Below are 16,741 nucleotides of genomic sequence, written 5' to 3' on the forward strand. Positions count from 1 at the left end.
TTGCTATTCGTAAGACCCGCAGAAGGGAAAGCAGGTCAATCCCCGACACCGAAAGCATCGACGGATGGATGAATATGCATCCAGGCTCAGCGGTTGCGTAGGAAGTCGGGGACAAGAAGCAGGAAAAAAGAGTGAGAGAATGTTGGAGCGAAAGAGTACAACAGGGGTCGCCACCACCCCCTGCCGTGCCTCATGGAGCTTTAGGTGTTTTCGCTCAATAAACACACACAACGCTCGGTCTGGGAATCGAAACCGCGATCCTCTGATCGCGAGTCCGCTGCCCTAACCACTGGTCCATTGCGCCTCCACTGACAAACGCTGTTTATGAGGCAGTTGACAAGAATGGATGTTGTCAGTGAGTTTCAATCATAATTAGCTAGTGGTCTTCAAATGTTTTTCATTTATTTTTTACTTTCCATATTTCAAAGAAATATTGCATTATAACCAAGAAGGAAATGTGAAAATGAATGTTAACTTTTAATACGATCTCTTCACAATAAATCTGTTTAATTTTGAAATACTTTTTAAAGAAAAGCGTTTGCATCAGAATAATTTTATTTATATATCACGACCAAATCCTAAAATACAGTGATTTAAGTGATTTATCTTGCTATATTCTTCTATATTCTGTGTTCAGATGTTAACGGCATTGAAATTGCATTTAATACATTATATGGGTATAATTTTCCTTGCCCAGTGTGTTTGTGTATGTGTGTATTTGTGTGTGTGCGTGTTTGTGTGTGTGCGTGTTTGTGTTTGCGCGTGTGTATGTGTGTGTGTGTGTGTGTGGGTATGTGTGTGTGTGTGTGTGCATGCGTGTGTGTGTGTGTGCCAAACATCTTATACTGATTACCTAATCATTATTTCAAAATGTTAACATAATTTAAGGTGACGCCGTGCACAATGCATAGCAGCGTTTCGCTCGCCTTCACGTTCTGAGTTTAAATTCCGCGCCGAATACGAACGACTTTGGCTTTCATCATATTGGGATCGATAAAATAAATACCATCTGAGTACTGGGGGTCGTCATGATCGGCTTTCCCTCAACCTCCACCTTGAAATTGCTAGTCTTGGGCCAAAATTTTGAACCAATATTTTCATTCGTTGAATTTCTTTACGACACTGAAAGTCTCATTTACGTTTGTTGCAGTTATGATCTACGCTGAGTTGTTTATAATTTAATTTAGAATCTATGATACTTTCAGTAGAGCTGGTGGGGGTGGGGGTGGGTGAGGAATATCGTGTTACATCACTTCAAATGACAAAATTTGAAAGGGATTCATCAAGAGTTTCCTCCCCCCACTCTTTTTGTTTTGATACATTGAAACGTATAGCTTGGATATTTATATTCTTTAAAATTCCTCTGAGGTCTAAAATCTCTCAAATATTTACACGCGCGCACACACACACACATGCGCAAACGCACACTCACATGGACGACGCACGCACTCACACATACGGCTATATATGTGAGAGACTGTATGTCTGCTGATATGTATACATTAAGCGTCTGATCCTCAGATCCGAATAGATTGCTTTGACGTAAATGTTCCGGCTCTCGATTCTTTGAGGTCAAATCCCACCGAAATTAACTTTGCCTTTCCTCCTTTTATGGTCAATAAATAAACCTGCACAGGTTTACATCTTTCTCTTCGTCATTTTTTATGCTTGTCCATTATTCTATTTTCCTAGAAGAATTCAGCTCTGGTCCATCTTCGAAATGGATGTGCTCCGACAACCCTAGCCTAGTGGCCTTTCTAATTTTATTATTAATGTTTCTTAGTATTTTTCTAGCTACTACAATGGAATAACAATTGCAGCATAGAAGGTGTTTATAAGCCATTATAAGCCATTTAAGAAACACACAAAACCGTTAGGTTTTGTGTGTTTCTTAAATGGCTTATAAACACCTTCCACGCTGCAATTGTTTTCGTTCCAGTACACGATCTCAGATCAAGTCACTCGCTATGTAAGTACATCCCCGCAAAATAGAATATGATAAGCATAGAGCTAGATTTACTCAGTTCGACATTATAATATTTTTCCCTTCATACCGTGATTGTTACTTGATAAAGCCATTGAATTTGCTAAATCATATGTGGACCTGGCCTTTATCCTGCAAGCGAAGAAAATACTACTGTTTAGTAATGGCTTCGCATGGGTAAAAAAAGTCCGATAATAATGAATGGTTCAATGTTTCAATGGGATCGTACGATGGCGCTGACATCTACGATCTTGTGGGTCTCTTTGTATTAAACACATTGAGATCAAAGTACCCATCTCACCACGTTGGTCTATAACGAGACGACGAATTGGGTATTTCCCATGGTTGAGATGGTCACACCCTACATAAATTTAGGAAACAACTTACCTCTACCTTCAGTCAATTAGGCCTTAAATCACAGTCGCTACTAATCTGTCTGAAGTTGAATTTTAGACGTTTCTTTAGACCTAAACTCCTCCACTTATAAACTTTTCCATAAGCCAGACGAGAATCTTTCCGTATATACATATACTGTCTTGTCATCCCACTTATTTAGAATCCTGGCGACTATTCGAGATCTGTCGCTTTCGATATATGGAAAACAGTGAATAACATCCACCGACCTTGCGAGTTGTCGCCAGACACAATAAAAGCGTTACATGTAATTGAGGTAGTGTCAAATTAAAATGGCCATCTATGTGTCACATTTAATATATATACATTTTGATAGGCCAGTTACTGCGATCTTTATCCAGTGATAACTTCTTTTATGGACGAACTGTGTTAAAAAGAATAAAAGACAATAAATGCAGTCTTCGAGAAACTTTTGGAGAAACACACCAAGCACTGATTTCTATTAGAATTGCAGAATCTGACTGTCTCTGCTCATTGTGAAAAGTCTCTTAGATATCTTTGTTTGCTCAGTTCTCACTCAGTCTGCCCACGAAGAGTGGCATCCTAACTACACTGCTTTAGTCACGCGCTCTTCCTTTTAATACATTTCTCTGATTATTATTACTCGCCGGCTCTTCTTATTCTAACGAGACATTATTTTTTTTTCTTTACCATACGTCTCACCAGCAGGACTTTAATCGTCTCTTACTGGACATTAATATAGGCTCACTTGTAGAAACGATAGCTTTTATGGAAACCTGTATTTCAATCGTCATGGAGGTCGACTTTTCCATCTGTTTTACTCTGTTATTGAATAGATTTCATAGGCTTTATTGCCCTTACTGTAAAATTTTAGCCAAAGAAAGCCTTATTTATCTGTATGTTTTACTGCCTTTTTTCATTGAAATATGTAATATTTGTATTTTTCTTCTTGTTTGCAGTTGTGGAAATGTACCGCTCTGGCCGGCTTAAAATCTCTGAGATAAATCCCCATCTAACGTGCATACTATGTGGTGGATATTACATCGATGCCACAACAATTATAGAATGTTTGCATTCCTGTAAGTACAACCAGTTTATATACCTATTCAACATATTTACATATACTATGCACTGACACATGTTAATACATGTGTGTCTGTGTGCCTATGTGTCTATATGTGTCTGTGTGTTTGTGTTTGTGTTGCGTGTATTTGTGTGTTTGTGAGTGTTTGTGTGTATCTGTGTGTGTTCATATGAAAGAGGTATGCAAATACAAAATAAAGTACTCAGTACTTCAAGAAGTAGAATGTTTAATTTAAGCCACCATAGAATCTCTTTCTTTCTCTTTTTATCCTTCTCTCTTATTCTTTTGCTCTCGTTCTGTTCATATATATACCTGTGTGTGTGTGCGTGTGTGGGATAGGTGTATGTCCAAATATTTTAAATAGGTATATTTAATGGAAAATTAAGAACCAGCCAACTGGATTTGTTTTTTGTTTTTTGGTTAGTTTACAATACCTATTTGTAGTTAATGTTTTAGTCTGTGTGTGCCTTTGTGTGTGTGTGTGTGCGTGTGTGTGTGTGTGCGCGCGTGCGTGCGTGTGTGCATGCGTGCGTGCATTACTATGCATATGGTGCAAGAGAATGTTTTCTTCGTTCTGTCAAATTTATTGTTGACTGTCTTCTGAATAATTTACTGTTTCACGTCACTGTTCATCTACACTTCCAAATGAATTTATATACATTTGGAAATATGCATTATTATATCGATATATTAAAGGCTAAATGAAGCTATGACATATCTTATTGAATTATAATATTTAATAGATATGTCACAAGCCGAACTCCTTTTGTGTATTGTATCTATATAGACTGTACAGTCTGGAATATATCGTAGAAATGTTGTCTTCCATTCTACAATGAAATATAATATTGATTATTAACATTACACTAAAGTGTAATATTAGTGTGTTCCTGAAGGGAAATTAACGTTGGAAAAATACTGGATGCGTCAATCTGAGATAAGATTTATTTTCGACACGGATAACTATGAATTGTTGTCGTTTAGTCAAAGATCAGCTCTGATTGAGGAGATTAAATGCATTCTAATTTTGCTCATGCTGCTTTTTGCGTCTGTTCACAAGCGCACGTGTGTGTAACTGTAGTGTATATCTTTATTTAAGATAGCAGAATTTGATTTAAGGAAAATTTGGCTGCTGCTTCTGGCATATAGAGCGACCGCATAGTAGCATTATCGTCGACTCTAAGACTTCTCTACTATTTCCCCATTATAGGAGATTTATATCTTTAACCAAACCATAACTGTGCCCTTTTTTCTTTAAAATTGTGTAACGTTCAAACTATTATCCAATATGTCCTTTCCTGGAAGATCTGGTTATTAATTGTATAAAGTAGTAAGGTTCTGTGCAGCCTCCGCATCGAGTGTTATATTGAAGACTATACTAAACATAAGTACATCAAATTCATTTTAACACTACGTTACTGACAGTAAATTTATCTCTTCCAACAAGGAGACATGAACAGCCATTCATCTCCACGTTACTCATCGGCATATTTTTATTCCAAAAGTTGTGTCCGCACTAGATGGAGTAACCTTCTGACCAGTTGATTAAAGCTGTAGTCCACAAGGGAATCCTTAGACAGGTAATTGCCACACTATAAACATCTTGCTTGAACAATTTGGAAAATGTCACAAAGAATAAGGTAACAATGGACTACAACAGCATTTTAATTCAGTCGGAAAGTTATGGAGCTAAAAACACTATACGTCATTTGATTTTTATATTCCACTACTTCACATCACATTTTCTATTTGAAGAAAATAAGTAGGAAGTTTGGATAGCGGTAAATACCTTCGGTTCAATTTTATCCCAATAAATATTAGAGAAAAGATTATAGAACAAAAAGCAATCAAATTTAATTTATTTTTTTATTTATGTTAAAAAAAACCCTGCTGAAATCATGTTTTATTAATTTAAATTTACATCCACACATACCTATATATATATATATATATATATATATGTATGTATGTATGTATGTATGTATGTATGTATGTATGTATGTATGTATGTATGTATGTATGTATATTATGTTTGGACGTCTATGTCTAGGTGTATATAGATATATGATTGTAAATATATTTAAATATGTGATATGTATAAGAGTAAATATGTGTTCTAGGAAGACTGGCGACAGTGTGTGTCCCTTTAACCCTTTAATATGGTGTCTTACCTGTAAGACCTTCTCGAATAGACATTGTTTTTTCTTTGTTTTTAATTTATTTTATGCGACCATACTTGATTCTTAACTACCGGCCAGAGCTATAAGTTAACATAGCAACTCGAAAATAAGCAGTTTTCAACTAGATTAACTTCTGTGTTTCTGACCGACTTCCCCAATAAATTCTCTTGTGCTTTCTCAAAATGTCACTTGTTCCATCATGATTGCTGGTGAACTAATCACTTCTGTTTCTGACTTACTTGTTAAAATGTTTAAAGTTCACCTAAAGATGGCGGGGTTTTGTCATGATATAATCGAAGAATATAGCAAGAAAATGATCCCGAAACAGTTGTTGTGAATTTCGATCCTACTTGTGTTCTTTATACATTTACTACACTTGGAACCATCCCTGAGTTCGATCTACAGCTAATATTGGATTGGATACCTGTGTGTGTTTGTGTGTGTGAGTGTGTGTGTGTGTGTGTGTTTGTATGGGAATACATATAGTATACTACCAACAAATGTTAGCTGTAAGTTGCTTCAACATGTTGTAAACTCAATATTATATACCCAGCCAATACTAACGAATCTAGGTGTATTAACCCCCCTCCCTCATGGTTAGGGTGTTGCACTTACGATCCCTGTACCGGGTGTTGCGTTGCATTCTTGAGCAAAACACTTTATCTCACGTTACTCTTCGATCACTTCAATACCTGACTTATACGTCACCGTGCACCATTTTCAACATGCATCGTGAAACTGCATCACTATTTTCCTCACAAATTCATTTGAACCTTTTCAGTTTCTAAACTTTTACGAAACTTTTATCGAGTATATGCTAAAATTCAAAACGTTTCTCACAAAACGTTGGGGGCTTTTTTTCAATGAATGCTCTCCAAGCCGTAAATTTTAAGTAGCAACGATGTAGATTATTTCTTGTAATTTCTAATGAAACGTGGTATAGTTTTAAGCAGTAAGATACATAATTGCAAATTTACACAAACTGCAACAGATTTCTACGAAAGTGAAAGTAAAATAGTGTTGTTAAAAATAAAAATAATGAACTTCAAAGGAAATTAAGAAATATTTGCACCATGAAACTGTTTCGCATTATTTTGAAAGTGGGTGTACGATTAGGCCCTTGGCGAACATGTAAGATTGTTAATGCTGTTTACATTTATAGCAGACTTAAAGAAAATTGCGTTTCACACCTTTTTCTTAGGATGAAGTACTTTATATATATCTCATCATAGATACAACACTTGTCTAACCCCAGTGTTGATTTCAAAGGATCTGCTGTGTGTTGTTGACTGGTAGGAAAACTAAGGTATTTAGAATGAATTCTTCAGAGTCTTGCAGCTGATTTAAATTCTAGATCTAGTTTTTCTATGTCTTGTCTATCCAATCATCTTACGTCCAAGCATCGTTATTTTGGTTTCACTTATATATAGAAGTGATATTCATTCCCAGTGAGATGGGAGTTATACGATGGATGTGCTGCATATTCCGTTTATTTAGAAATTGTGTAGTTTTGCTTCTCTATATCTTTGTGTTGCTGCTCTTCACAAGATTACTGTGAACGTGGGGTTCACACTCACCATTGCACTTAAAGAGTGAGCATCACCAGAAAGATTCATTTACGGTAATGATCTTTCGAAGAACCCGGCGAACACCAGTATCACTTGATCAAATCAAAACTACAACGGATCCGACACTGGAGTGTATTGGCTCTGGAAAGCTAACAGGCTGAGTTGATCTCTGTAAGGTCTGAACACAGAACATCAAATTCCTCATTGAGTTCCATTTGGTGAATTGTTATAGCAACGAAGAGAATGCATTTCCGTATTTGTTTCTGCTCTTTATGCTCTGATTTATGCCGTATCCAACTTTTTCTTTCATCCTTTCAGAGTCGATAAATAAAGTTCCAGTCAAGTACTGAGAGTCTTCTCTCCTTTTCTTTATTGATTGCGCCTGTAATTCAAAGGTCCTTTTCATATCATGTCACGAGGGTTTTGGAACGGAATTTGCATCAAGGGTTCAAGTTTATGTTGTATACTTATTGCTTACACATTAATCTCAAGAGTAGGGATTGAGTTTGTCGAACATTTGAGGAAATATACGGATATCTTTACGGTTAGTAAATCTATTTCAAAAGTGAAACAAAATTATTCAACAAATCTTCATATTTTCCCATAAAGTTCATGAGTAGGTTTCCAGATCATCTTACTCGAAGTTATATATATATATGTATATATATATATATATATACACCTCTGCAAAAATATATGAGAGCAGGATTATATCTGTACGTAAAATTAATCTCGAAACACGTTAAACGTTGCTCGGTATTTATGAATTATTTTCCTTTGGATACGTTTATCAATATGCATATATTAGTAAATCATCAATTTCGATTAATTGTTACTGAAATGATATGCTTCCGATGTATCAGCATTGTTTCTACAAATATTCACAAAAATCTATTCACTAGAGTCAGAATGGCCTTAGGATCTCTTATCAACCTCAAATTTGTTAAGTGTTCCTTCCTTTGTATTTATAAAATCCAGATTGTATACGTTTTATTTCTGTTCAAACAACTTTTTCTCTTCTTTATGCTTCGAATTTTTTGATAATATATTCCTTTCCTAGGCATTCATTAATTTGTAACATATAATTAACTATGTCGTATATATATATATATATATATATATATATATATATAAATGAGGAAATAAACACACACATACATTCATTTATAGTTATACAAACGTCACGCCTACAGATATATATTGCCGGAGCCATTACTTACGCACTTGGGCACTCTAACTCTAACAAAATGGACGAACACTTGGGCCAGTATAGTTCTATGTATGTATGTATGTATGTATGTATGTATGTATGTATGTATGTACGTACGTATGCATGTATGCATGTATGCATGCATGTATACATAAGGCCGTATATATATATATATATATATATATATATATATATATACAGGATAAAATGGAATAAGGAGGACCAGAGGAGACACATAGAACAGAGCGTTACAGATAAGTTTACAAAATGTGTGACGAAAGAACTTATAAGCTAAAAATAATACGAATAAAAGATAAAGTGAAGATCAAATAAATAGTTGTGTATTTAATTGGCCGAGAAAAATTGTAAATGTATAACAATATCTGTTACAATACGCGTTTTTAACACCAAGAATCTTGCAAAACAAATGCATAAACGTGTATACACACACACATACTTTCGGTTACATTTGGATATGGAAACTGTACAAGTTGTCTTGAGGGAAGAAATTTTCCTTATAAACAATAGGTGTAAATACACCTAATTAGTTTATTCCAATTTTAAAAAGTTTTTCGAACATCAGCAAATGTACCGTTTGCTTCTTCTATTATAACGGCGAACGATTCTCAGTAGCTGTGAAATGCGACTCGGTATACTCATGTGATGAAGCATAAAATCCCCGCAAAAACTCATGCGTTCCGTCACAGTATGTCATGGCATAATAGTGTTTTTTTTATGTCCGAATGTGAACGAACATGTTAAATACGTCTATACACCGCAATATTTCATTCATCTCAGCGTATGTGCCTCCAAAGAAAAGATATTTACAGACTGGCACACACATAAACACACACACACACACATGTGTATATATATATATTTATGTATGTGTGTATATATATATATATATATATATATATATATATATATATATATATATATAAATATATATGCATGCATGTATAATATATGTAATAATGAGTATATGTTTATTATTTACATGTAATAGTGACGTTTAATTTTGTACGTATACTAATCTAAAGTGCACGTAGGAAGGTTTACTCGACTGTATAAGAAGATACTATTTTATAATACATTTCTAAATATACTTTAAAATATGAACTTTTATCAAAGAACAATATTTATCTCTGGAGAATTTTGCTTAGGTCTTTATTTCTTCAAATAATAATTATGCTAATTTGTGTATTAAAATTCTTGTTTCGTATGTTCGTGGACATACAAAAAAAAAAAAAAGATAAATAAATAGATATTTTATCTCTGACTAAGAAATATATTTACATTTCGTTGAATAAAATTGAAGTTTGTTTTCAGAATATCATTTACTCTACACCAAAATTACCATCCCTTTGTTGAGGATTAAACTGAGAGTGGAAAGTGTCAGTCAAGTGCTGCGCTCAACACTATAAGATTGCATTGAGTAAGGCATAGCTGCATTGATGCCAACAAACTGATTTTCGTTCTTCTACATTCTAAGATCACATCACGTTGATATAAGCTTAGCCTTTCATCTTATCTGGGGCGTTAAAATAAAGCACCATTCAAATACTAGGGTTCATTTAAATTTAATATTCCTCTAAAGCGTTCCTTTATGAATAGCATTACAATAGATTTTATTGTTCATTCTTCCGAGGCGAATAAAATGCGTACTGGTCATGTACAAGAAAGATTCTGTCACCTTCTCTACTTCGGTGAATATATTATAGATTATAATATTTCTGCTACTGCTGCGCATTTAATTTTATATCTTATACATATATCTATGTATATTCTTTTATTCTTTAACTTGTTTCGGTCATTTGACTGCGGCCATGCTGGAGCATCACCTTTAGTCGAACGAATCGACCCCAGGACTTATTCTTTGTAAGCCTAGTACTTATTCTATCGGTCACTTTTACCGAACTGCTAAGTTACGGGGACGTAAACACACCAACACCGGTTGTCAAGCGATGGTGGTTGGGTGGGTGGGGACAAACACAGACGCACAAACATATATACATACGACGGGCTTTCAGTTTCCGTCTACTAAATCCACCGACAAGGCTTTGATCGGCCTGAGACTGAACCCGGGACGATGTGGTTGGTAAGCAAGCTACTTACCCTACAGCCACTCCTGCGCCTATATATGCAGCATTTTTTTAAAAAGTAAAATTGTTTCATATCTAATTCACAGCATTATAGGTTTTGTTTCATTTTTTTCATTGTGTCGTTTTAATATTTCTCTTATCTGTTGAGTATTTTTGCATAATAACCGTGAAGAGCGTTCGTCATGAGACTTCTGCTGTTATAGTGAGAAAGTAATATAGGCAATATTTGTTGAGTCTGCTATGATACTAAGATAGTAACTTATACGATCTGTGTTTCGCTGATTGTTTCAGGTGCATATGTAGTCGAAAGTAGATGTACAGACAATCTCGACTCCTCCTACGCTTCAACCCAGAGACACATCCAGGATGTGTCGGCTGGAGGGAGAGAGGGGATGTATCATCAAATTAGATATTCTGATCTCTCTTAATAATTAAAACTACGTACTTATGTCTCAATCTGTATACTAAAATGCTGGTTATCTAAATATAGCTGATTATTGTATTCTTCTTGGTCATAAAAACTGACCTGAATTTTTTCAATGTCTTTGTCAAATGAATAAACGCAAATACAAAAAGTAATGGAGAGAGAGAGAGAGAATCACCTCTGGATTTTTCCATTACTTCCCGATTAACGTCCAAACTTAAAAAAAGAAAAAAACGCTGATCACGTGCGGGCTGAGGATCTTAAGGTGCTCCAAACGCCAATAGGGTGGTATGTGCTTTCTCGTAACCAGTCCAATCATTATCTAAATTCTTTTTTTTTATCCGAGCTTTAGTTTCATTCTAGCCATATACAATGAACCTGCCTTTCCCTTCATTTGTTTTGTTGCATCCATTCTTCTCTTCTCGTTACAGGTTTTTCTTTCCCCACAAAAAAAAAGCTATACAATTCGTCTACTTTGATACCAGTTAGCAATTTCTAAAGCCTTGGTACGCGTGTAACACGCCTATAATTACTGCCTTGCCCGCTCCTTCAATCCTTCAATCTTAACGCTGTTCTTTCTTTTGTTATCTATGCTGGAGTTAATTTTTTATATTATCAGTATATAATGGTGTATATAAACGGCTGCATGTAACTTATGCATTCTTGTGATATGTTTTAGTCAGAACCTCTTAACAACAATGGATCTAGAAGCTTCTACTTTAGAATATTCTTGAGCACAACTTTTTTACTTTGTCATTTACTTTGACTCTCACTTTGACCTCCTTCCTGTTACACTCTTGTAACTATTCTGTTTCAGTGCTGCGTTCAACCTTTCAACTCCAAATATCTAACCAAATGTTCCTTAATGCTTCAGTGTTTAAAAGATTATTCTCCTGATGTTCCTTTTCCTTTTTCCAACCTTTGGTAAAATTGCCTTTCATCGTTTATGAAAAACTTGTCTTGGTATCTCGTATTTTACCCGACTATGCTGTCTATGTCTGATGCTTTAACTTCATGTCTTTTGGAAATCTTTGTTCCCTTTTTCTGCCCGACTTTCGACTTTAAGAATTTCTACAGCGAGAGAAGCTGCATTGTAGAAGATATCACTTTTGCCTGTTATATTCTAAACTTTGATTTTCGCTAAAAATTTATCCAATCTTTTTTATGTGCTATTCATAGCTTTTCATTTTGAAACTGTTAATCTCGTTCTATTCAAACTGCTTGTTTCATTTAATCGTTGAAGCTCCTTTCTTCATTTGTAAAATGTTTTCCCTCCTTGAAGTAAAGCGTATTTTCAGCCTCACAACAGCTTCTATTCTTGGATGATTCAGTGATCTTTCAGCAATTTCTTGTTCAGTTGTCTCTCTTATATGACCATATTCTTCATCTACCACTGTTTTGGCCACCTCTTCCAGCTTCAACAATGAAACTTATTTGTGAAAATCCAAACTGCTATAAATAGCAGCCAAAGTTTCTTCCAGTCGCACCTACTTAACTAAAAAGAACAATATAATTCCTGAAAGATAACTATACTGCGACGCCTTTAATCATAGGTATACTCTAGAAGGTCTTACCACAACTACACGACGGATGTGAGTTCTTTTTGCATCTGTGAGTTCTACAATTTGATTTCTTAAACAGACCTTGATGCACGCATTTCTAGTATAAAATAATGAACGACTCTGGAGAGTCTAATGTTTTATTTTTCAAAAGTTCCCACGTAGTAAATATCAAGTAATAGGGAACTCTGCGAGAGGGAGCTGGTCAACCATTTTAAACAGAGAGAAAGTATAACGATTTAAGGCAATTGCATCATAGGAAGTGAGGACTGTTCTCTGGAAACTTAACCACTGTTGTTGAATCTTAAAATACATGCTCTGAATTGCTCTCTAAAGATTCAGAAAGTCAAAGTCAGTGAAAGTCTTTGTTTACAGATTTTGTGTACTTGCGTACTTTAAGTGTGGCATTCTTTATAAAGAGAAGAAAGGAAGGTGTTTTCTGAGCTCGACCATAATTTAGACATATTTATAATTGTAGTAATGAAAGCCAATATCCGAATCTCTACAAGAACACTCGACCAGCAAGAAAGAGCACCAACTCTCTCTTGAATCCTATTATTTCTACTTTAACGAAATGGAAAGACATATCGAATAATGTAGCCCTAAAGAGAGTTTTAAAAAAATAAAACAAGACGACTTTCATCCGTTTAATTTGGAACGTCTTTCATCATGTATTCATTCAATCAGGATTAACTTGAGGTTAAACAATAACAACAATAGCAACAACGACTACTACTACTACTACTACTACTACTACTACTACTACTACTACTACTACTACTACGTCAACGAAGTTATATAAATCTACTGAAAATGGTTGATCATATTGTTATAATAAAGGAAGTTCATTCCCATTCCAGCCTCGCTGCTTCTACTCTAATGGAGAATATATATGAAATATTATAAAACCTTCTAATACATTGATTATTTAAGGTCCATCAATTTTCCGATAAAGTTGATTTGACACATCTATGTATTCATGAATTTACAATAATTTCTTTTTTATAGTGTCCTGATTAACCGTAAATTGCTGATATTATGGAATTTTCACGTGTTCGAAATTTATTTGCCTTCGATTTACATAAAAGAAATTAAAGGTTATCTGTCAACAGGAATCCAAAACAATTTTGGAAATATTCATGAATCTATACATAATAGAAGACAGTCATTCCATGTCGATGAGCTCTCTTATAAATTGACGCCAGTCGACTTAGAAAATTAAACTTGTTTCTGTATAATTACTAAATTTTCTTGAAATGATTATTAATCCCTTATTAACTGTCGAACTCTATACATCTCTTGGTTTTCGACTACTGCATGCTTAATAGGATAATTAAAAAGTAGACCGCCACACAGCAATCTTGTCCTCGTTGATAATGCAATTTTCTCAGTGAATTGAAGCATGTCAGATGTGTATAGCTATCATTTATCATACTCCACAGTATGTCAAGGTACTTACACTACCACACTGTAAAGATGCGCATTAAACAGTGCTTTACTGTACTGTAGTTATAAACTGTAGAACTATAATATACTGCACAGTACTCTACTATGTTGTATTGTGCTGTAGTCTACCGTACTGCATTACTTAACTACACCAAACTATAGTCAGATATACAGTTCTTTATTGTACTGTATTCTATAGCACGGTAGTACAATACTATAATGTACTACTACTGTAAGGGTTATATGCCAACTGTATTTTACTGTACTAGCACTATGACCCGGCGTTGCCGGGTCATAGTGGTAGTGCATGCATATACAGCTGTGTGCGTGCACACAAACACGCGAATACTGTCCAAATCTCCGACCAATCACATTCAGCTAGCTGGTATTCAATTGGCGTATCAAGTTTCGGTCATTTTTATTGGGTTTGGGATAGAAAATTCACAAAAAGTCAATTCTATTGATTTTTTAATGGGGAAATGTAAAGATGTGCGCGACCACCCTTGGACGGTTTTGAATGACCACAGAAAGTGCGAGCCCTCTAACTGAAAAATTGTGGATTTGTGTAAAGGACACACACATAGACATTTTGCCGTTTATATATAGAGAGATTATATTGCCACTATATTCTAGCATTGACATTCTCCTGACTACTTTATATTACAGTATTACTGTATCATTGTGTACTGAATTTTAATCAACAATCTGCACTACGGTCATCTATATGAATCTCATATGATATGGTAATGTCAATGTTATCACAGATGGCATCATACTACAGATGACAGGTTACCACAGACGGTATGTTACTACAATGGTATGTTACCACAGTGACATATTACTACAGATAGCATATTTTACAGATAATATGTTACTATAGATGGCATGTTAGAAAAAACGACATATTACCCCGATAACCTGTAACCACAGAGGAAATGTACCCACAGATGACATGTTGCTCTAATGACATGTCATTATTGAGCTTATATTCTTTTATTATTTTATTCCTTTACTTGTTTCAGTCACTTGACTGCAGCCATGCTGGAGCACCGCAGTTAGTCGAAGATATTGAGTCCAGGACTCTTAAGTTTCGGGGATGTAAACAAGCCAACATCGGTTGTCAAGCGATGGCGGGGGGACAAGCACACACACACACAAATGTACATATATATACATATACATATGCGATGGGCCTCTTAAAGTTTCCTTCTTCCAAATCCACTCACAAGGCTTTGGTCAGCCCAAGGTGCCACTCAGTGGGAGGGAACCCGGAACTATGTGGTTGTGAAGCAAGCTTCTTACCACACAGCCACGCCTGCGCCTATTATGTACTGATATATGTCAAGTGGATGAGTGATTGCCGGGATTTGAACCGTGAACGTAAATGATGTAGCGATATGCACCGACTCTTTATCAATTCCAATGGAGATAACACATGCACGTGCGCACGCACATCGCGTATATATGTCTACTTTCAGTAGACATATCCCGCCATTATTCTTAAATATGCATTAAAATAATAACGACAGTTTAACATTTACATGTATGCATGTATATATATATATATATATATATTTGTGTGTGTGTGTGTGTGTGTGTGTGTGTGTGTGTGTGTGTGTGTGTGTGTGTGTGTGTGTGTGTGTGTGTGTGTGTGTGTGTGTGTGTGTGTGTGTTTGTGTGTGTGTGTGTGTGTGTGTGTGTGTGTGCGTGCGTGCGTAACTTATAAAGATGTCTTCCCTGAAATGAAATTATATATCTAACGTAAACCCCTATATAATTATATTACTAGTCTATTTTTATGAGAACAGTTCAAATTATTTCCATTACAACTTATAAAATAGAATGAAGAGACTACTGAGAAAAATTAAGTATATTGACTACTGTGTAAGAGTCTACATATTTCTGTTTATGTTCAGGATTACTAAGAATTCCACTTAATATATTTTAATGTCACTCCGCAAAGTATAATGGAAAATAGCAACAATAAGGACACCAATAACAATATCTGTAATCTGACATAAATGAAAGAGACTTTTTAAGATATTTCCGATTGATAGGATCAGCCTCTAAAAGCATGAACTAGAAAGTTTTAGACAGAAACTAGAGATTAACGAACTCATTTAGAATTTACAAACTTGTTAGATCACATCTATTTCCCTCGCGGGAAGTTTTCTATGACTTCAGCTTTTTATAACGTACAAATTAGTATTGCACTAAATCAAACATACCAGTAAAAATCCTTTTTGTCTGAACATTTCTAGCTTAAAATGATGTTATTAAATACCAATGTTCGCATTTTCGGTTGATCTAACAGATTATTTGTTGTTTTGCCATTATTGTACTGCAAATATTTTAAAAGTGACCAGGTCTAGTTCGTTCATTTGATATTTCTGTGTCTAATTAAGTAGCATGGATGGGAAAATTAATACAGCAACCTGTTTAGAACCATTGTACGTCACTTGTGTTACTTTAATTCCGCCAACTCTGCTAAAAACATTCAAGCCACGTCACCAGTCTTCAGTTCACATCCTCCTTTCCTTTCAACTACCTCGGATGCTATAAAACTGGGGATCATTGACACAGCCGTTCTGGGACTAGGTCATAAGTTGAAAAAGCAAAAAGTAAATATATTATGATTACCAGTGACATCTGCTTCTCTTTAGTTTTTTTTTTCTTTTATATAAAATTTTCTGTTATATTCTCAGTAAAGCGTGTGTTTCTAGTATCACAACAAACATCACACTGGTGCACCCTTCTCTAATGTGTCTTTATTCTACTCGTAATTATGTTGCTACGGAGTAAAGAT

General features: G+C 35.1%; 1 protein-coding gene across 2 annotated transcripts in view; it reads left to right on the forward strand.

Moving 5' to 3' along the window:
- Window positions 1-16,741, forward strand: part of LOC115215012 (polycomb complex protein BMI-1-like) — a 244,130-nt gene that overhangs the window by 80,188 nt on the left and 147,201 nt on the right. For both annotated transcript variants that reach the window (XM_029784126.2, XM_029784124.2), the window contains exon 2: window positions 3,319-3,438. In XM_029784126.2, coding sequence (XP_029639986.1) covers window positions 3,327-3,438 — 112 coding nt within the window. In that variant the 5' untranslated portion in view covers window positions 3,319-3,326. The remainder of the gene's footprint in view (window positions 1-3,318; window positions 3,439-16,741) is intronic.

The sequence above is a fragment of the Octopus sinensis genome, linkage group LG8 (assembly GCF_006345805.1).
Source record: "Octopus sinensis linkage group LG8, ASM634580v1, whole genome shotgun sequence".
Classification (NCBI taxonomy): domain Eukaryota; kingdom Metazoa; phylum Mollusca; class Cephalopoda; order Octopoda; family Octopodidae; genus Octopus; species Octopus sinensis.